We start from the raw sequence: 17,418 nt of genomic DNA, 5'->3' as shown, positions 1-17,418 counted from the left end.
ATTGTTACGGCTGTGGCCGTATTTTGGTAATGTTGTGTTTGTAGTTTTGAATGGTTTTGTTGTCTGGGAGTAGGTGTTCTGTGTTTGTCTGTAGATCTTTGTCTCGTCCTTGTTTTCTGTGTAAGTGGTCTGTTCGTCCTGTTGGTTTGTAGTGGGTGTTGTGTTTGTCTGTGGATCTTTGTGTGCAGGAGCTGATTGGTGGCAAGGCGGACCCAGCGCTGATTGGCTGTAAACCATTTTAAATCTTGGCGGCCGGCAGTGACGAGGGGAGCCTCTCTGACAGCAGCACCCTTTGTTTTTTCCCAGACTCCAAACTTTTGCCTTGATACCCGTGTTTTTTGGTTAGATTAAGATAGTGTTTTTTTTTTTGTTTGTTAGACTTGGGTTTATTTTTGTAGAAGTTGTGGTTTTGTTGGATAGGATCTTTTGTTTGAGTGCTAAAATGCCTCTTTAGTTTGTATCCAATTATTTTGAGTTTTTTTGCTTGAATGAATAGCCCATGTGGTGGCCTCTTTGATTTGTAGAAGATTGTAAATAAACCTTTTGTAATTTTTCAACGGAACTGTTCATCATTTTTGGGGACTGGGAAAATATTCCACCTTATTTTTTTTATATTTTTTTGAAAAAACAAACATTATGCTGCGCACCTTCCCCCTAGACGGGTGCGTAACAATAATTATTAAAAGAGATATTTTTGTGGTTTAAATTATTACTTTGCTGAGGCTCCACCTCTTTGTCAGTGTAGCAACTTGAACCACAAAAATGTTTTTAATTTCTATTTATCTGCATTTTTCATGTGTTTCCTACACTCACAGATTACTGCAAACTCAAAATGCAATTATATTCAACATTTTAAGACTTTTTGTAAACTAAAGCACTTTCAGTGTCTTCTAAAGTGGTCTATTATGGGATGGCTACACCGTTAGCAGGACTGTCATAGCTAATATTAGCTCTGGTGCTAACGGCAACATATTTAGCATTGAGGTGATCAGAGAACTGTTCGTTGCACAATTTTCAAATAACAACGCTTTTATCCAAGCTGCCATCGGGAAGATTTTTAAAAGAAAACTTTCCTCCCAACAAGCTCAGTGAGTCTCATCTTCCTTCACTGTTCACCAAACCTCCTTGTGCGCTGATGTCACTCCTGTGTATCTTCTTCGCTGCAGACAGACTTTAGGTCCATTACCGCCACCTACTGGGCTGGAGTGTTCATCAGTGTTACCGGTGGGCCACAAATCAGGGAACTGAGAAAGGTGCGATTAAATGCGTTAATTTATTTAACATTATTTCTTCTGTGATTAATTATTTGAAATTAACACGTTAAGGTCCCAGCCCGACTTCAAATAAAAGACTTTTGAACAGCACAACCAAAACAGTCTTAAAAAGTGCCTCTGTCTACACAATACATTTCCATAATATGTATGTATGTATGTATGTATATGTATGTATGTATGTATGTATGTATGTATGTATGTATGTATGTATATATATATATATATATATATATATATATATATATATATATATATATATATATATATATATATGACATTTCACATTTACAGGGAATGAACTAGAAGTCAACACAGCGGCCTTTCCTCTCCCAGTCTCCATAGCGGGTGGGCTCTGGACCACGAGGACCCCCTTTCTCTTTGGTTACAGGGTTCACATCATCAGGAAATTCTGAAGGACAAGAAGAGAATAATTCAGAACGAAAGATGCAGCTTAAGATATATCTGTCCATGACTGCTTTTTCCTCAGTTTATACTGCATACAGTGATAGACTTAGCTGATTAAACCAAACTCTAACTCACCCCTCTACTAAGGGTTGAATGTGACTTACAGTCTTTATCTAGGATAACATTACTTGCAGTTTCCTGAGCTTTCAACCACATTGCACACCCTTTCCTCGCAGATGGAGTTTAATACTGTCACATCATGACAACTGAGAAAACTAAGCCTTCTGAGGAGCAGGAGAACGTTCCGGAAGAAGTAAGTATGTGAACGTTTAATGAAGTGCTGTTTCCAAGAATTCAAGAGTGAATTTTTACACTTGCTTTCAACAGGTGTTGATTTAACTTCATGATCATTTTGGAGGTTGTAGTCTGTGTTATTTATGAATTATTTAATATAATCCTACAAGGTGAGTCTGTACATACTGTACAAATGGGGTTGATAAAATATTGGAAATGCAGCCCAGTTTAATGCATTGCAGCTCATAAGAAACTAGAAAAGCACTCAGAGAGCTCAGTACTCCGTCAAGGCTGTTCAGTTGACAGATGAAACCTTTAATAAAAAACGACCTTGCGCTGAGCACAGGCATGTGTTATACATGTGCATGTTATGTATGGACACCAAATTGCGTGTAAATTACTCTTATAAAGGTCTGTTGATCAGTTCATCATTTTTGGCAAGCCTTTGTTTTGCTAGTGTTAAAATAACCATTGCCTCTGTGCTTTTATTTTGAAGGCGTATTTTTAATGTGATGGGCTTTTATTTTGGCACCATTCCAGCAGCACAGGAAGTGTTTATCTAAGAAGCAGTTTCTTGACATGAGGAAGACGCTGCTGAAAAGTCCAAAAATTCACATAAAGACGAAAGAAAACGGTTACGCTGTTGCTGTCTAGCAAAGGATGGGTATAAACGTAGAAGCACCTAGCGGGGACAAGCTCTTATGGTGAAGAAATGAGTGAAGGACAGAAAGGTGAATTTGTGTTCAAAATAAGGCTGACGGCTGAACGTAAATAAAGGCTTTGTGAAACATCAGGAGCTTCACCATTGTCTGGCTGGGGTTTGCTGCATTGCGTGACTTAAATACGTAGCGGGCGGCAGGAATTGATGTGACTGAAACACCCCACAGTTTAATCATTTGTTCTTTGTATGATTTCCAATTGATGTATCATAGTCATTTTGTAGTAGGATCACAATCGTGATTGTCAGCAGGTAACTGACACAGTGTTCACGTCATGGTTACAGCTACGCCGTGCCGGCAGCTATATCTCTCAATGGGAAATCCTTAACAAAGCTGTGGATCCAGACTATAAGCCACATCACTGCCAAAATCTAATCACTTGGTCCTTGTGTCATTTCTGACCTTCCCTGAAAATTTCATCCAAATCCGTTAGTCCATTTTTGAGTAATGTTGCTAGCAGACAGACAGACAGACAGACAGAGACAAATCCACAGAAAAATGTCACATATCTCCGCCGTTCCTTGGCGAAGTAATGAAACATTACAGCCTGTAAAAATGAAAAACACAAGCAAAAGATTAATGTTGACTGGATTTATTGTTGGGTTGCACAACCTAAACTTGCTTAGCTTGGTGAGCCAAATGAACTGGATACTGAGTGCACTTAGCGTCAGAAGGATTGACAAGTGTAATTTTCCTGTTGCCAGAACAAATGGGCTTGTGTAGTGGGATGTTGGGAAACAAATTTTTTTTTCTTCTGAAGTACTAACAATTTGCATTAAAATCAATATAAATTAATTTAATGCAGAGGCATGATCGCAATTATTTACTCAATCAAATGCAGCTATTTCCCAATATCTTCACTGAAGCTTAGCTTTTGAAACATTAAAAATAATTATATATATATATTTTTGGACATGCTATAATGTAGATCCTTTTATTTTTTAATCATACATGTATCATTTTGGTTGATCATCTGAAGGCTGTTTCAAAGGTTTTTCCAGTATGATGAGTTACAATTCTATGGCAGACCTATATTCTAATTCGTCTTGTCATTATTTTTTGTTGGCGGTTGTTATGGTGACAAGCAGAAATCTTAAGCAAGCAAAAGTAAGTAATCTTACTTTCCAAAACATCTTTGCTCTTGTCCTCAGTGCTGTCAAACCGTCCCTGTGGGGTTTTAGCTTTCTTCAGTGGCTCCCTGCCCTTGACCGCTCCACTGGCTGTCCGTGAACATCCTGAACCGAGAACAGGCAAAAGCAGGGATTTCAGAACAAAAAAGCGTGCCATTCATAGACTGTGTAGAGTAAACAACAAAACTGAGTACACCCCAGTGCAATATTGTTTAAATGTCAAGTGAATCAAAACTGTATCACCTCTTAGTAACTGTATTACTTCTAGGTTGAACACTGCAGCATTTATTAATAACTAACACGCTAGATTTACTATATTAAAAATGCAAAAGCAGCAGGATTAATTCTGAAGTGTTTTGGGCAATACTATCTGCTCATATTCAGCCAAATGCTTCAGAACTCATTGGCAACGCTTCACGGTGCAGATGGACAATGACCCAAAGCACACTGTGAAATCAACCAAAGCTTTTGAAAACAAAGAAGTGGACTGTTCTGCAATGACCAAGTCAGTTACCTGACCTCAACCCAATTTAGTATGCATTTCACTTGCTGAAGACAAAATTGAAGAGAAAATGTCCAAAGAACAAGAAGGAACTGAAGACAGCCGCAGTAGAGGCCTGGCAGAGCATCACCAAGGACGTCATTGTAGGACAGCCATTGAATGTCAGATTAGTAGCACGAGGGCTTGTTCTGTACCTCCTGATTACTGCTGGAAGTGTGTTTCCAGATTCAGATTTTTCACTTGCTTTGTGAATTCTTTTCAATAGAGCCATATTGCAGACATGCAGATAGATATAACCCATGGATGAAAATCTGACACAGTTCTGTTTTTTACAGCTAAATTTACATCCATGTAGTTAGGCTAATCACAGGTGTAGTCTGTTTAGTTAACTGAACACAGGTTTTCTAAGTTGTGTCTTGGTGATCACAGGTGTATTCACCTTTGCTGCACTTAATATTTACTTTGGAACCTGTATATGAGAGGAAACACTCTCCTGTTCAGCTCAGACATAATGCTGTTGTTGAGAGATTATACAATTTTGAAACATGACATGTAACTTAGTGATATTTCACAGGTGTGGACTCACTTCTGTTGCATACTCTCTATCTGTCACACATAACATGCTGGCATTATGGACCTCCAGATGTGAATTAAACCTGGTTACCAGTACTGTGATGAATATCGACATTTAAATCAAAGCTACTGGGTAAGTTTTGCTGCTAGTCTTCAAACCAGCAGGTGGTGGACTGCAACTGAGAAAAAGTGAGGGACACCCTGAACCAAACACACTGACCTGTAAACACTGACTCCACGGAGAGACCCTTCAAAACAACATGTCTGCTGGTTGAAGCACATAAACGCAGAAGATACATGTCTGGAGGTGAAAAGAAACAACAGCGACTTTTCTTCTCCTGTGCTCGGACGCTTACACAATCTTGTGTTGTTTGTCGCCTGTCCCAACGTCACTTTCGTCATCATGCAGCGACAGGAAATGGCGATTACAGTGCAATACTGAAGCCACGTCAGTAGGGGGAGACAAAACACTGAATATTCCATTTGATCCCTAATATACCTCCGTATTTTCACTTTCACTGTTGGTTCAGTATTTTCTCATGTAATAATTAATACAGAAGGTCTATACATATTTCACATCAGCTACTCATAGTTTATAAGTTGTGCAGTTCCTCAGATCAGATTTTTTTCTGCTGAGCATTTTTTTTTTGTCCAGTTGAATTTTACTCCTCTCCAAAATAGAAATGCATGGAACAAAGACATTTCTGCCAAGTCAGTTTTTTTTTTTTTTTTTTTAAGTATTTTTACATGTCCATGACAATGGATGCCGTGACTGAATGGGTGTGAAATGTCATTAAAACTTTAGAAAAACCAGTTATGTTTTTAACATTTGGAAGTGGATGTCTGTATGTGTATGTCTGTGTGCAGGTCTGAACAAGAACAACTTTACATGTGTATGATTTTGGGTAACATAAAATCAAGACAACAGTTTTGATATATCTGTCAGTAAAATATCATGAACACATTGCTGTACTTTTTAACATAATAGGCTACACGTAGCAACTGATCACACGAACACAGCAAATGAAACAGACATCAGCTTGTGGATACTTTTATCAATTCACTCATTTTTGATGGATCAGCAGATGTTCAGCAAGTAAGAAGAAAAAAAACATAAAATTACTTGAAAAAGTGTCAGAAAACCTGGAGGTGATGTAGAAACAGGGACTTTGGAGTGTGCAGGACTCTGCTTAGGACATTCTACGACTCTGTGGTAGCGTCTGCTATTTTCTATGCAGTGGTCTGCTGGGGAGCAGGGAGCACTGAAAGGGACAGAAAGAGACTAAACAGACTGGTCAGGAGGGCTGGTTCTGTCCTGGACTGTTCCCTGGACTCCATAGAGGAGGTGGGTGAGAGGAGGATGTTGTCAAAGCTCACATCCATCATGGACAATCCCTCTCACCCACTGCATGACACTGTGGGGTCTTTAAGCAGCTCCTTCAGCAGCAGACTGAGACATCCACCCTGCAAGAAAGAGCGCTATCGCAGGTCCTTCATCCCATCTGCTATAAGACTTTACAACATCAGCATCACTGGCTGATGTTAACATAAACTGGACTACATCATTACCACCCCAAACCATAAAATTTGCACTGACATTCTTGCACTGCACATCTCTGCACTTTTAAACTTTATTTTTATTTTTTCTGTTAAAAAATGTTGCCACCCTTGTATATATTGTAAATAAAGCTGCTGTAACAATGTAAATTTCCCCTGGAGTGGGGAGAAATAAAGAACTTTATCTTATCTTATCTTATCTTTGTGTCTGCCGAGAATAAAATTGGTGTAATGTTTTTTGCATACCATTTGCAATCCTGTAACTTTTGTCTTTGAAATACTGTAAGACCCGACTTGCAGCAGTCGTTATGACTTTGTACAGTATATGAATAGTTTGTGTTTGAGCACAAGGCATAGGAAAAAAAATGAAAATTATTAGCATTTTTGCAAATGCACAGCATTTTTAAATCATGCTATATCCATATGTCCATGTACACCGATCAGGCATAACATTATGACTACCTACCTAATATTGTGTTGGTCCCCCTTTTGCTACCAAACCAGTCCTGACCCATCGAGGCATTGACTCCTGAAGGTATGCTGTGGTATCTGGCACCACGATGTTAGCAGCAGATCCTTTAAGTCCTAGAAGTTGCGAGGTGCAGCCTCCATGTATCTGATTTGATTGTCCAGCACATCCCACAGATGCTGGATTGGATTGAGGTCTGGGGAATTTGAAGACCAAGTCAACACCTCAAACTCTGTACTCTTCCATTTACTTTTATTAGTCACATGTTCATATTAACAGAGGGGAGGAAGTGTTCACTACTTGGGTAACAATACTCACACCACACTGCAAAAAAAGTTGTAAATAAACATCTCGCTTTGAAAACGTTTTTTAAACAAAAGAAAAAAAACTACTTCAAATATTAAAAATGAAAGTGTTCAAAACAGAAAAATGCCCTAGGGACTTCCAGCAAACATTCCCCAAACGTCCCTGAAGGTCCCTTAATGCTTTTACAAAATAATCTTTGGTAAACATTCCCTGAAGGTTCTCTCAAGGTTTTACAAAATAACCCTCAGGGCACCTTCCCCGAAGGCTGCTGTTAGCTGGGCTGTTGTTAATAAAATACTCATTCCTTAATGGAAAAGTAGGATTTAACTGCTGTAGCTGGCTGAGGTAGAACTCATGTTTAGTTTTCTTCTTCTTAATATTTTAAAATCTAATTGCAACTTATGATTATTTATATTAGGGAGTGACCTTCTGATTATTTTCTCTATCAAGGAATGTTTGAAAAAAATACTGAAACTGCTGTCTAAACTGATGTAACAGTTTTCAATTTTCTGTCAGTTGACCAATTGATCAGCTAATCTTTTCAGCTGTACTCCAAATAAACTGTTGGATAGTTTACTTAATAACAAAATTTTATTTTAGAATACATTGTGTGTGAAAATATCAAACAAAGGTAGTAAAGTAAAAAGTACAATATTTCTCTCTGATATGCAGCATAGAAAAAACAGCAAAGAGCATTAAAGGTACTTCGAATCTGTACTAAAGTGAAGTGCTTGAAGTAATGCATTTATTTTCATTTCATCATCAACCTCACAGAATGTTTAAGTCACAGGATGTGCTCAGCCTAAATTATAGCTTCAAGACTGAGAGCAGGGGAAGCAGTCAGTCTAGTCACACGTTGTTTAATCTGGACAAAAACTAAAATGTAAAAATGACAAGTTACTTTCAGTCAGCTGAAATGAATTCCTCAGAGAGGACATGTAGACACAGCATGCTGCTTTACTGAAAGTTAATGAAAAATCAACTTGACTAATATATATATTTTTTGCCTGTTAAATGAATTAGATATGAGTGAGATACTTTAGTGTCACACATGACCTACTATGCAACATGTTTTAGGGAGGCTGTCAAAAATAATACCTATCAAAAGTGTGGTAAAGAGTGAAAACCTGCATTTAATCAGGGTTTGGTGTGAGTGCCCTTCGGCTTTTAAACAGCATCTGTTCATCTTGGTACACTCGCAGTTTTTCAAGCTACTTTGAAGGTTGTTCCACAACTTGAAGAACCTGCCACAGTTTATCTGTGGATTCAGTCGGTCTCGGTGTATCATGTCGCTTCACGTAATCCCAGTCTGACTCCATGATGTTAAGAACAGGGCCACACCATCTGCTGCAAGACCCGTTGTTTTTTATGTGGTTTATGGTTCTTTTTTGACTCTGGCTGTATGTGTGTGTGTGTATGTGTGTGTGTGGGTGTGTGTGTGTGTGTGTGTGTGTGTGTAGGTGTGTGTGCGTGCGTGCGTGTGTGTGAAGAATTCCAGGGCAGCAGCTTAGTGCTGATATTTCTGAGTGGATGGTGAAATTCTCCTTTACATTCCTCTTCAACCTTTTGAAAAACAGTCCTGGAGAATGTCACATCGCTTTCTCTCTTCCTCTCTCTTCCTCTCTCTCTCTCTCTCTCTCTCTCTCTCTCACACACACACACACACACACACACACACACACACACACACACACACACACACACACACACACACACACACACACACACACACACACTACATTTAGTAGCATTACATTTAAAATTAAGTAGACAAATTAAAAGCCTAAGTTAATGCAACAGCAACCCTAAGTCAAAACCACTGAAAGGATTGAGTAAATACAATTGGAATGATCAGTAGATATTACTGAAAATTAGGCTTTTATTTTGCAAAACTAATGTGATCCATGTACTAAATGTCTTAAGTGAATGCACTTATTTAATATATACTATATTTACTATTTACCTGTATTTACTCTTTACTTAAATGACACCAAATGATATACATAAATCATACACATGTTAAGTGCAAACACTGTAAATCTTTATTTGTTCAGAACTGACTAGCGTAACACACGAAATGGTATCCATAGTCAACCTGGTTTACTTTACAAATCACATATATAACAATGTCCACAGTATGAAAACAGTGCACTGAAAGCTAATATTAGCCAGCAGCATCTACAACATGGATAAAACACTCATTTACTGTCAGCAAAGTGCAGGTAAAAAAATGCTTCTGGTTCAAGAGCAACAGGCTGAACTGAGCTCTGCACATGGCTGAAATACACTAAGAACAGTGACACCTAACATCAGCAATAACTAGCTTTATTGCTAATCAGCCCCTTGACAGTAACTGGGCAGGCCTACACCATTATGTTAAAACGCCAGAGTACATTTCTACATTCTGATGCAAATTTTGGAACGAATCACTTTGAGTGAAAAACATCTTGTTGCCAAGTACTGAGCAATCAATGTCCTGTCCTTCCCACCCTTTCTCAAATCAAGAAGTTATTAAACAAAATGGCAAATGTAAGATCATAAAACAAAATCAAGAGACCGATAACAAAAACTGGCACCTGGTTTCTCCTGTCCATCAGGAAACAACTGACAATTTGAAAAATGTTGACGCTTACAATAAGCAAGACAGCCTATAAGATGGAATGAGTTTTTACTGTTTGCCCTCACTATACTTTGTTACACGTTACTTTGGGATTAAGACAATATTTCACAAAAATTTTAAGACATGCACACCTTGAAATTGGACAAAATCCAGATTAGTGAGAGCATCTCACTGAACAGTAGTTGACAACTAAGTACACAGGTAATTTTTCAGTCTTTGAACCTTGGTTGAAAGGTGTCCAGGATCCAGCTCCAGTAGCACTTTTTGGAATACCTCAAAAATGTATCTGAGATTCCGGGGGTATCTCAGATCCAAGGCATAGGTTAGTCCCAACAGATAGCAGCAGGCTCTGCTAAGATCCCCAAGACTGCGGAGGACAATGACGCCCTCAATTACAATCCCTACATCAGTAGGTGCATCATCTGATTGTCCCTGGTTCCGCAGCATGTAAATCTTCATGACCTCCTCTGCCAACTCCTTTTCTAAACCGTCAGGAGCATCAGCAACCACCTGTAGACATGGGAGAGATAACTGGTTAGAGATCACTTTTGGCCTGCATGTTACAGGACAGACATACAAAGAGTTATCCCTCAGTATTTACTAGAGCTGTAACAATATGAAAATTTCATATCGCGGTCATTCTAACAAAATTATTACGATAATCATTATTATCACAGCATTGTTGAAGTATGCTCAAAAAGTTCAAAGTACTTATACAACAGTTAGCTCCGACCAAGCAATTTGATTGTACAAGTCATCTCATGAGTGACTATATACAGCAGTGGTCCCCAACATTTTTTGTGCCACGGACCAGATGGCTGACAATTTTTCTGCAGAACGTGGCCTGTGTACTCATGACTATGACCAAATCACAGCTGTGATAATACACAGTATCCAGGGATGAGAATGACAAATAGAAAAAAACTCGGAAAATGTCTGCCGAACTTTAAGTTACTAACTTTTATAGTTATTTCAGTAAGTCCTCTTAGTGTCTAATATTCAGTTGCACAATTACAACTCATGCAGGTACAACAAAATGGTAATTAGATAGCTGTCCAATAAACAGTAACCACTATGCAACAGGTGAATAATAAAGAGAAAGCATTTACCTCCTCAATCTTGGTTCAACTCCACTTTCTTAGCAGTGCTGGTCCTGTGAAACAAAGGAAAATACTGAAATGAACAGACTTCACCGAAAATTCCCACTTTACATGCAATAGCCATTATCATTTGCACCCCCAAATCTGACAAAACAGCTGACCAAGTGCCGCAATCCTCGTTAAAAAAAACACAACTGACTTACAAGAATAACGCAAAAAACTCTGTCATAAATAGAGACACCTCTATTTACCAACGTTTGACCGCGGACACAGCAGACATTGCGCGTCACACAGGTGTTGTTAGCTAAAGGCTAGCCAGATAACCGCGCAGCCACGTTGTGACGCATAATACAAACACTGCTACTGCAACATCTACTGTTTCATTAGCTTTTGCTGGCGTGTGACTTACCAAGATTTGCAGGCAGTTCTTCTCGTCACGGTGTTTCTCGGCTGGGTGCAGAAGCTGTATAGATAGCAAGACTTCGGCTGGATGCAGACGTTGTGCAAATAGCAAGACTTCCCATTAGGACCTGTGTTTGCGCGCGTTTAATGTTGCCCACGTGATCACGTTCAGCTGAACGTACCCGGTTTGAAAAATGCTGGACACATCCGGAGCCGTCAGTCAGCGGTTCGACTTCCGGCTTTACACTTCTGCATGTAATTCCCTTTCCCTCTTTCCCTACACACACTGCGTATCTTCAAAATCACTTCCAATTAAACACATTTATTTATTTTAATCTACAGTATAACCTTGCATATTTAGACGGTATTAGATGTGTTTATCTTTTACATGTTTCAAAAAAGTTCCTACCAGAAAAAAAAAATCACTCAATTTCTTGAGTTTTTGTTTCATGGAAAACATGAAATTGTCTGCGTGGCCCCAAACTTTTGAATGGTAGTATATGAATATGTGATAAGTATTCACAATATCAACAGGGGGGGAAAAAAGGTAAAGATATTTGTTTTAAAATGGGCAGGAAGTTGGAAGATGAAACAAAAAATACAGAAACCCCCCTTAATGTTTATATTGACAAACTAATCAAATAGACAAGAAAAGCACTCAGAGCACAGTACCCTGCCAAGGCTACTCAGTCATTGTATCATTTGCACAGGCATGTGTATGTTACGTGCGGATACCAAATCATGTGATCTAAATATGCAGTGGAGTTGATGGGACTTGGAAACACCCCCACTGTTAGAGCCATTTCAATGAGTAACCAGCAAGTGGCACTGTGAATGAGTTACCTGTGTATTTAAAGGCCACACTAATTGCCACAGGTGTGGTGCAAAACAAGAGGTAAATTGTTTTTGACCGTGGTGTGGTGTGAAAGACTGTTTATTGGAAAGACTTTGTTCTTTGTTAATTTTGATGAACTCCTGAAGGTAAATAAATTGATGAATCTGTTCATAATTGTTATTTTTGTTATTTTTTGGACCACGAGAGAGTACAAGAACACGTCAGAGCAGCCAGAAAGCCACACGTTCTTAACAGAATCAAGTTTGCATCATCAATTAGTCAAAAACAATCTCTATTTGATCATATCGAAACTATAAGATGTGTGATGAGGACAGCAACGTTGCGATCCAGCTGTAATCCAGACGCTGTGGTTAAGACGACGCTGACCTTCACCACGGCTCACGGCAGGGCGCAGGAGAGACCCGACAGGAGGAGTCGCGGCTTCATTGGGCGCAGCGACGAGCACCGGAGATCGGGGCCGGGCAGTGGACCACCCATTGACAAGGTGTGGACGTCTGGACTTGGTGCAGCGGACAGAGACGGGAGACTCCGGGGCAGCGGCGGCGCAGCGGCGGCGGACAAACGAGGAAAGGTTTCTTTTGGATCGAGGTCTAATAAAGGAGGTACATGGTAGCACTACCACACACATACATATGGCCATTATATAAAAGTGTGCACACAACTATCTATTTGAAATACCAATGCACTGGGTCAAAACAAAGTAAAATAAACTTTATTTCAAGTCCAAGACACTACTTCAAAGGAAGAGACTTTATTTTCATGGACATAATTTACGTTGTGTATTGGTGTGAACTTTTGAAAAAGCAACGTTTAAACGAAAAACTGTGTGGTTGATGAACAAATGGTTAAAAAATGTCTGAAACTCAAGGTGGTTCGAAGGTTCAAACTGATTATCAAGGTAACGATGCATATTTGTGTGAAAAGATGACTGAGGCAATAGAAGTAACTGCTGAATCTCAGACTTTTAGTGAGGCTGAACTCCGTCACAAAAAGAAAAGTAAAACTTACCACAAAAGCACTACTTTGTAAAATAGGAGATTTAGAAAAAACAAGAAAATCTAAACTGAGTAAGGCTGCTGAATTAAAAAGGACACTTCAGGAGTTATTGTTTGAACCTGGGAATAAAGCTGAAATAGAAAGCAGCTTTAACAAATATCAGGTGCTGCTTAATGATGCAAAAGCTGCACATAATGCTCTGCTCAAGCTGTTACCTGTGGAAGAAACAGAAACACATGAAATCTGGTTCAAGGCAAAACTCCTGGGTGTGGATGAAGTCTCTCTGAGTGTAGCAAAATATCTGGAGTGTGCACGTGAAGGAGCTGTGAAAAGCATTGAGGATAAAATAACACCAATGTAGGGCTGCAACTAATGATTATTTTAATAATCGATTAATCGGTCGATTATCCCCCCCTCGATTAATCGGATTTTTAAAAAACAACACATTTTTAATTTCTGCCACTTTATTCAGAAATGGAAGATTTGGACTAACAGAGCAAATAAGATCATTGTAGTGAAGCCTGTCTTCAACCATCGACAGAGGCCTCATGTCAGTGATGATCAGTCAAGACAGCTGCTTGCTGTGGTGGACATGATGGCTTTCTCATCATGAAGGCTGTCATTTTTTGCTGTTGATGAAATGAGAATGATAGTATAGTTTGAGTACGTATTATAGCACAATTTACAACAACTCAATAATTATCTTGTTTTATTTGCAGTATTAGGTTAAGGCAAGTAAGTAGAGCAAAGAGCAAAGCACATGCACACACACACACACACACACACACACACACACACACACACACACACACACACACACACACACACACACACACAAACACACACACTGTTAGAAGAATTATACTTACTTATCATTGAATGACTGTAAAGGTATTCCTAAACATATGTGTGTGTACTTTGGACTGTACAAATGATGTACTCACAGTAGAGAACAGTAGAGAACAGAGTTAACGTGTGCCATATGATAAGATAATGCATGTGACATTCTCCCCTTGCTGCAAGTAAAAGATCTGAGCTCGTGAGTACTGTCTTTCCTTCCAGTGCTGAGCGTTTGTATTTTCAAGTTTAAACCCAACATAAACTTGGTCCTTCGAGCCGGATGCCAACAACACCTGGGACCCTAAGGAGCAGTTCGAGGGAGACCGAAGTCTGTGCACAGCCCCCTGGAACTAGGTTCGGGGATGAAAGACCTCCGTGGTTGAATTCCACGATGGCCGGTTAAACCCTGTTCAGGCTCCGCGGGGTTCCAGGTTGATGGCATCCGAACAAAAGAGAACAGCACCAGGAATGAGCGACAGGTACTGCACAAAACATAGACACTCAAAGAGTGAGTGTAAAAAGCGCTAATTAGGAAAGTGAAGTCCTGAGCTAAGAGAAGCTGAAAACTTACGTAGGAAAGTGAAGTCCTGAGCTAAGAGAAGCTGAAACTTACATAGGGGAGTGAAGCCCTAAGCTAGAAACGCTAAAAACTTACAAAAGTGTGAATGTGTTAAACTGTGAGTGTGAAAGGACTGGCCAGTGATTGAAGCAACGGATAGCCTGAAACCTACCGGTGAAAATGGATGGCTATCGATCAGTTGAAGTAAATCACTGAGTGTGAACAGTCATTAAGGTTTAGGAGGATTTTGTGAAAACTCTAAAACAAAATTTCAAGTCCTGGGATATAGGACCCCAAGTGGAAAACCGGACTAGCTAATAGAGCTGGCCTAGAAGCTTGTTTTCCAAGTGCTGAATTTTGGCGCACGAAGCATTGTCTTTCACAAATTCTCAATAAAAATACTCTTGAACAAAACTAAACCAAAATGGGAAATAATCAAGGGAAAATACCTTTAGAGGGTGATGCAAAATATATGGAACGAAAACAGCCAGACTCAACACAATACTTGTCAAAATGGGAAAAGAAATATGGGTTCAATGGCAAATTAATAGTGGGAGGCTGTACAGAGCTACTAACTGTTAAACACCAAACTCATAAAAAGAAAAAAGAAAAAAAATTGGAAAACAGCTTCAATATGCCAAAATATGGCTAGAAGAAGCACAAAAAAAGAAAAACAGCAATAAAAAATAAAACTGAAGCCTGTGCAGTTAGAGCAGACGATAACAAAATAGTGTGTAAACGGAATTCACAACAATCTGGTATGCATGACGCTGGAGGCGCCGCAGCATCTGCTGAACCAGAGAGCGCCGATAACAAACCCCCTCCCTACAGGGAGGGTGACGGGCGACAAACACAACCAGCCCGACTCTACCCTAACCTAGAAAACCTTAACCCTGACCGAGAAGGACTGACCTTAGAGACATCTAGGAGACCTCATACAAGACGAGACGGACCTGTAGGTGACTGGAGCAAAACCTTGGGGAAAATCTTTGACCCACAGATAGGGAGCTCCTCTTACACAGATCTGACAGCCAACAATTCAGACAAAAATGATTTGCTTACAGAACTAAACTGGGTAGTGCAAACAAAACCAGCTACACATTTAGAGGATTCTCAAGAGCAGTCATGATCAATAATACTAACCAAAGATGAGGAAGACCTTCCTCACGAAATATGGACGTCTCCAGATTCAAATGTAGGATTATTAAGAGACTGTCCACCTGTTACAATCAGACCAAAAACCGAATACAGACCATGTCAGAAACAATATCCATTAAAACCAGAAGCAGAAACAGCTTTCTGCGATCTAAAATCAACTATTGCAGGAACATCTGTTTTAGCCCTGCCAAACCATGAGAAACCATTTGTTCAGACGGTTGAGGCTAAAAGTGGCTACATGACATCTGTCCTATTACAAAAACACGGCGATAAGATGAGACCTGTGGCATTTTACTCACAAACCTTAGATCCTGTGGCTAGAGCCACACCTCACTGTGTACAGGCAGTCATAGCAGCAGCAGCAGCAGTACATGCATCTGCTGATATAGTATTATTTCACCCACTGGAACTTAAAGTTCCACATGCAGTTTCATTGCTCCTACTACAGGCAAAAATGACTTTTCTCTCACCTGCCAGACACTTCTCATGCATGACCACTTTACTTTCACAACCTCATCTCACTATCACCAGGTGTACAACATTAAATCCAGCTACTTTAATGCCCACGCCTGAAGATGGCATACCACATGACTGCGTGGCCGAAACTGAAAAATTACATTTACCACGTCATGATCTAAAAGATACACCGATACCAAATGCTGATACAGTTTTTGTCGATGGCTCAGCCAGGAAAAATGACTATGGAAAAAATAATGTAGGTTTTGCTGTAACCACCACTTCAACAGTACTAAAAAGTGCTAAACTCCCAAACCATTATTCCGCTCAAGCAGCAGAACTGATTGCGCTGACTGAGGCTTGTAGGCTCTACTCAGGAAAACGAGCGAACATTCATACTGACTCTCAATATGCATTCTCTACCGTTCATGTGTTTGCACAACAATGGAAGAACAGAGGGATGAAAACCTCCACGGGAAAGCCAGTAACTCATGCTGCACTTCTGACGGCTCTTCTACAAGCTGTACTGTTACCATCAGCAGTAGCAATTTGTAAATGTTCAGCACATACAGGAAGGTGATCCACCACTTCGAGTCGGAGACTGGGTGTTCGTGAAGTCGATTAAGAAGAAACACTGGTCCTCACCAAGGTGGGAAGGGCCGTACCAAGTGCTACTGACAACACCTACAGCTATAAAGATAGCAGAAAAAGAGTCATGGATCCACCTATCACACTGCAAGAAACAGAGGTTCCTGGAGGAAAACTCCGGTGGCAGTAAGGGAAAGCCTGACTACAAAGGGGATTAAACCTTTCAGTGGTTAATCGTCTCAAGGTCAGTGAAGAAACCAACAGATCCTTACTGTCTTTAGGGGCTGAGTACTCTAAGATCCTCATACACGCATCCACACACTCGCTGGACAAGAACAGGACAAGTACATGGTTAGCTGACAAAAGGAGGTGAAGTGCTGGTAACCTCTCCCTCCAGAAGATAGGTCATGACTCCACGTGTCAAGACTATGGCCCTGTCGGGCCTAACAACTGTAGTACTAACTGTGGTACTCCTAACATCGATTATATGGCTGTCTATGATTAAAGAGATTGACAGAGGTAAAAGAAACTATGAACTTGATGATGATGATCACCATAATAATGTTTGGTTCCGGATGGCAAACCTGACAGCTAAAAGTTTGAATGTGTCTGAC

General features: G+C 39.8%; 1 protein-coding gene across 1 annotated transcript; it reads right to left on the bottom strand.

Moving 5' to 3' along the window:
* Nucleotides 1-1,254: 1,254 nt before the first annotated feature.
* sdhaf4 (succinate dehydrogenase complex assembly factor 4) lies at nt 1,255-5,286 on the bottom strand. Its single transcript, XM_023263804.3, has 3 exons — nt 5,118-5,286; nt 3,814-3,927; nt 1,255-1,683 (listed from the first exon to the last, which is right to left on the bottom strand). Exons 1-3 carry the CDS (start codon nt 5,194-5,196, stop codon nt 1,574-1,576), a joined length of 303 nt encoding a protein of 100 aa, XP_023119572.1. The 5' UTR covers nt 5,197-5,286; the 3' UTR covers nt 1,255-1,573.
* Nucleotides 5,287-17,418: the final 12,132 nt, after the last annotated feature.

This window comes from Amphiprion ocellaris, chromosome 16, assembly GCF_022539595.1.
Source record: "Amphiprion ocellaris isolate individual 3 ecotype Okinawa chromosome 16, ASM2253959v1, whole genome shotgun sequence".
Classification (NCBI taxonomy): domain Eukaryota; kingdom Metazoa; phylum Chordata; class Actinopteri; family Pomacentridae; genus Amphiprion; species Amphiprion ocellaris.
The sequence above is the reverse complement of the archived record's forward strand: the minus strand, read 5'-3'. Positions and strand labels throughout refer to the sequence as shown.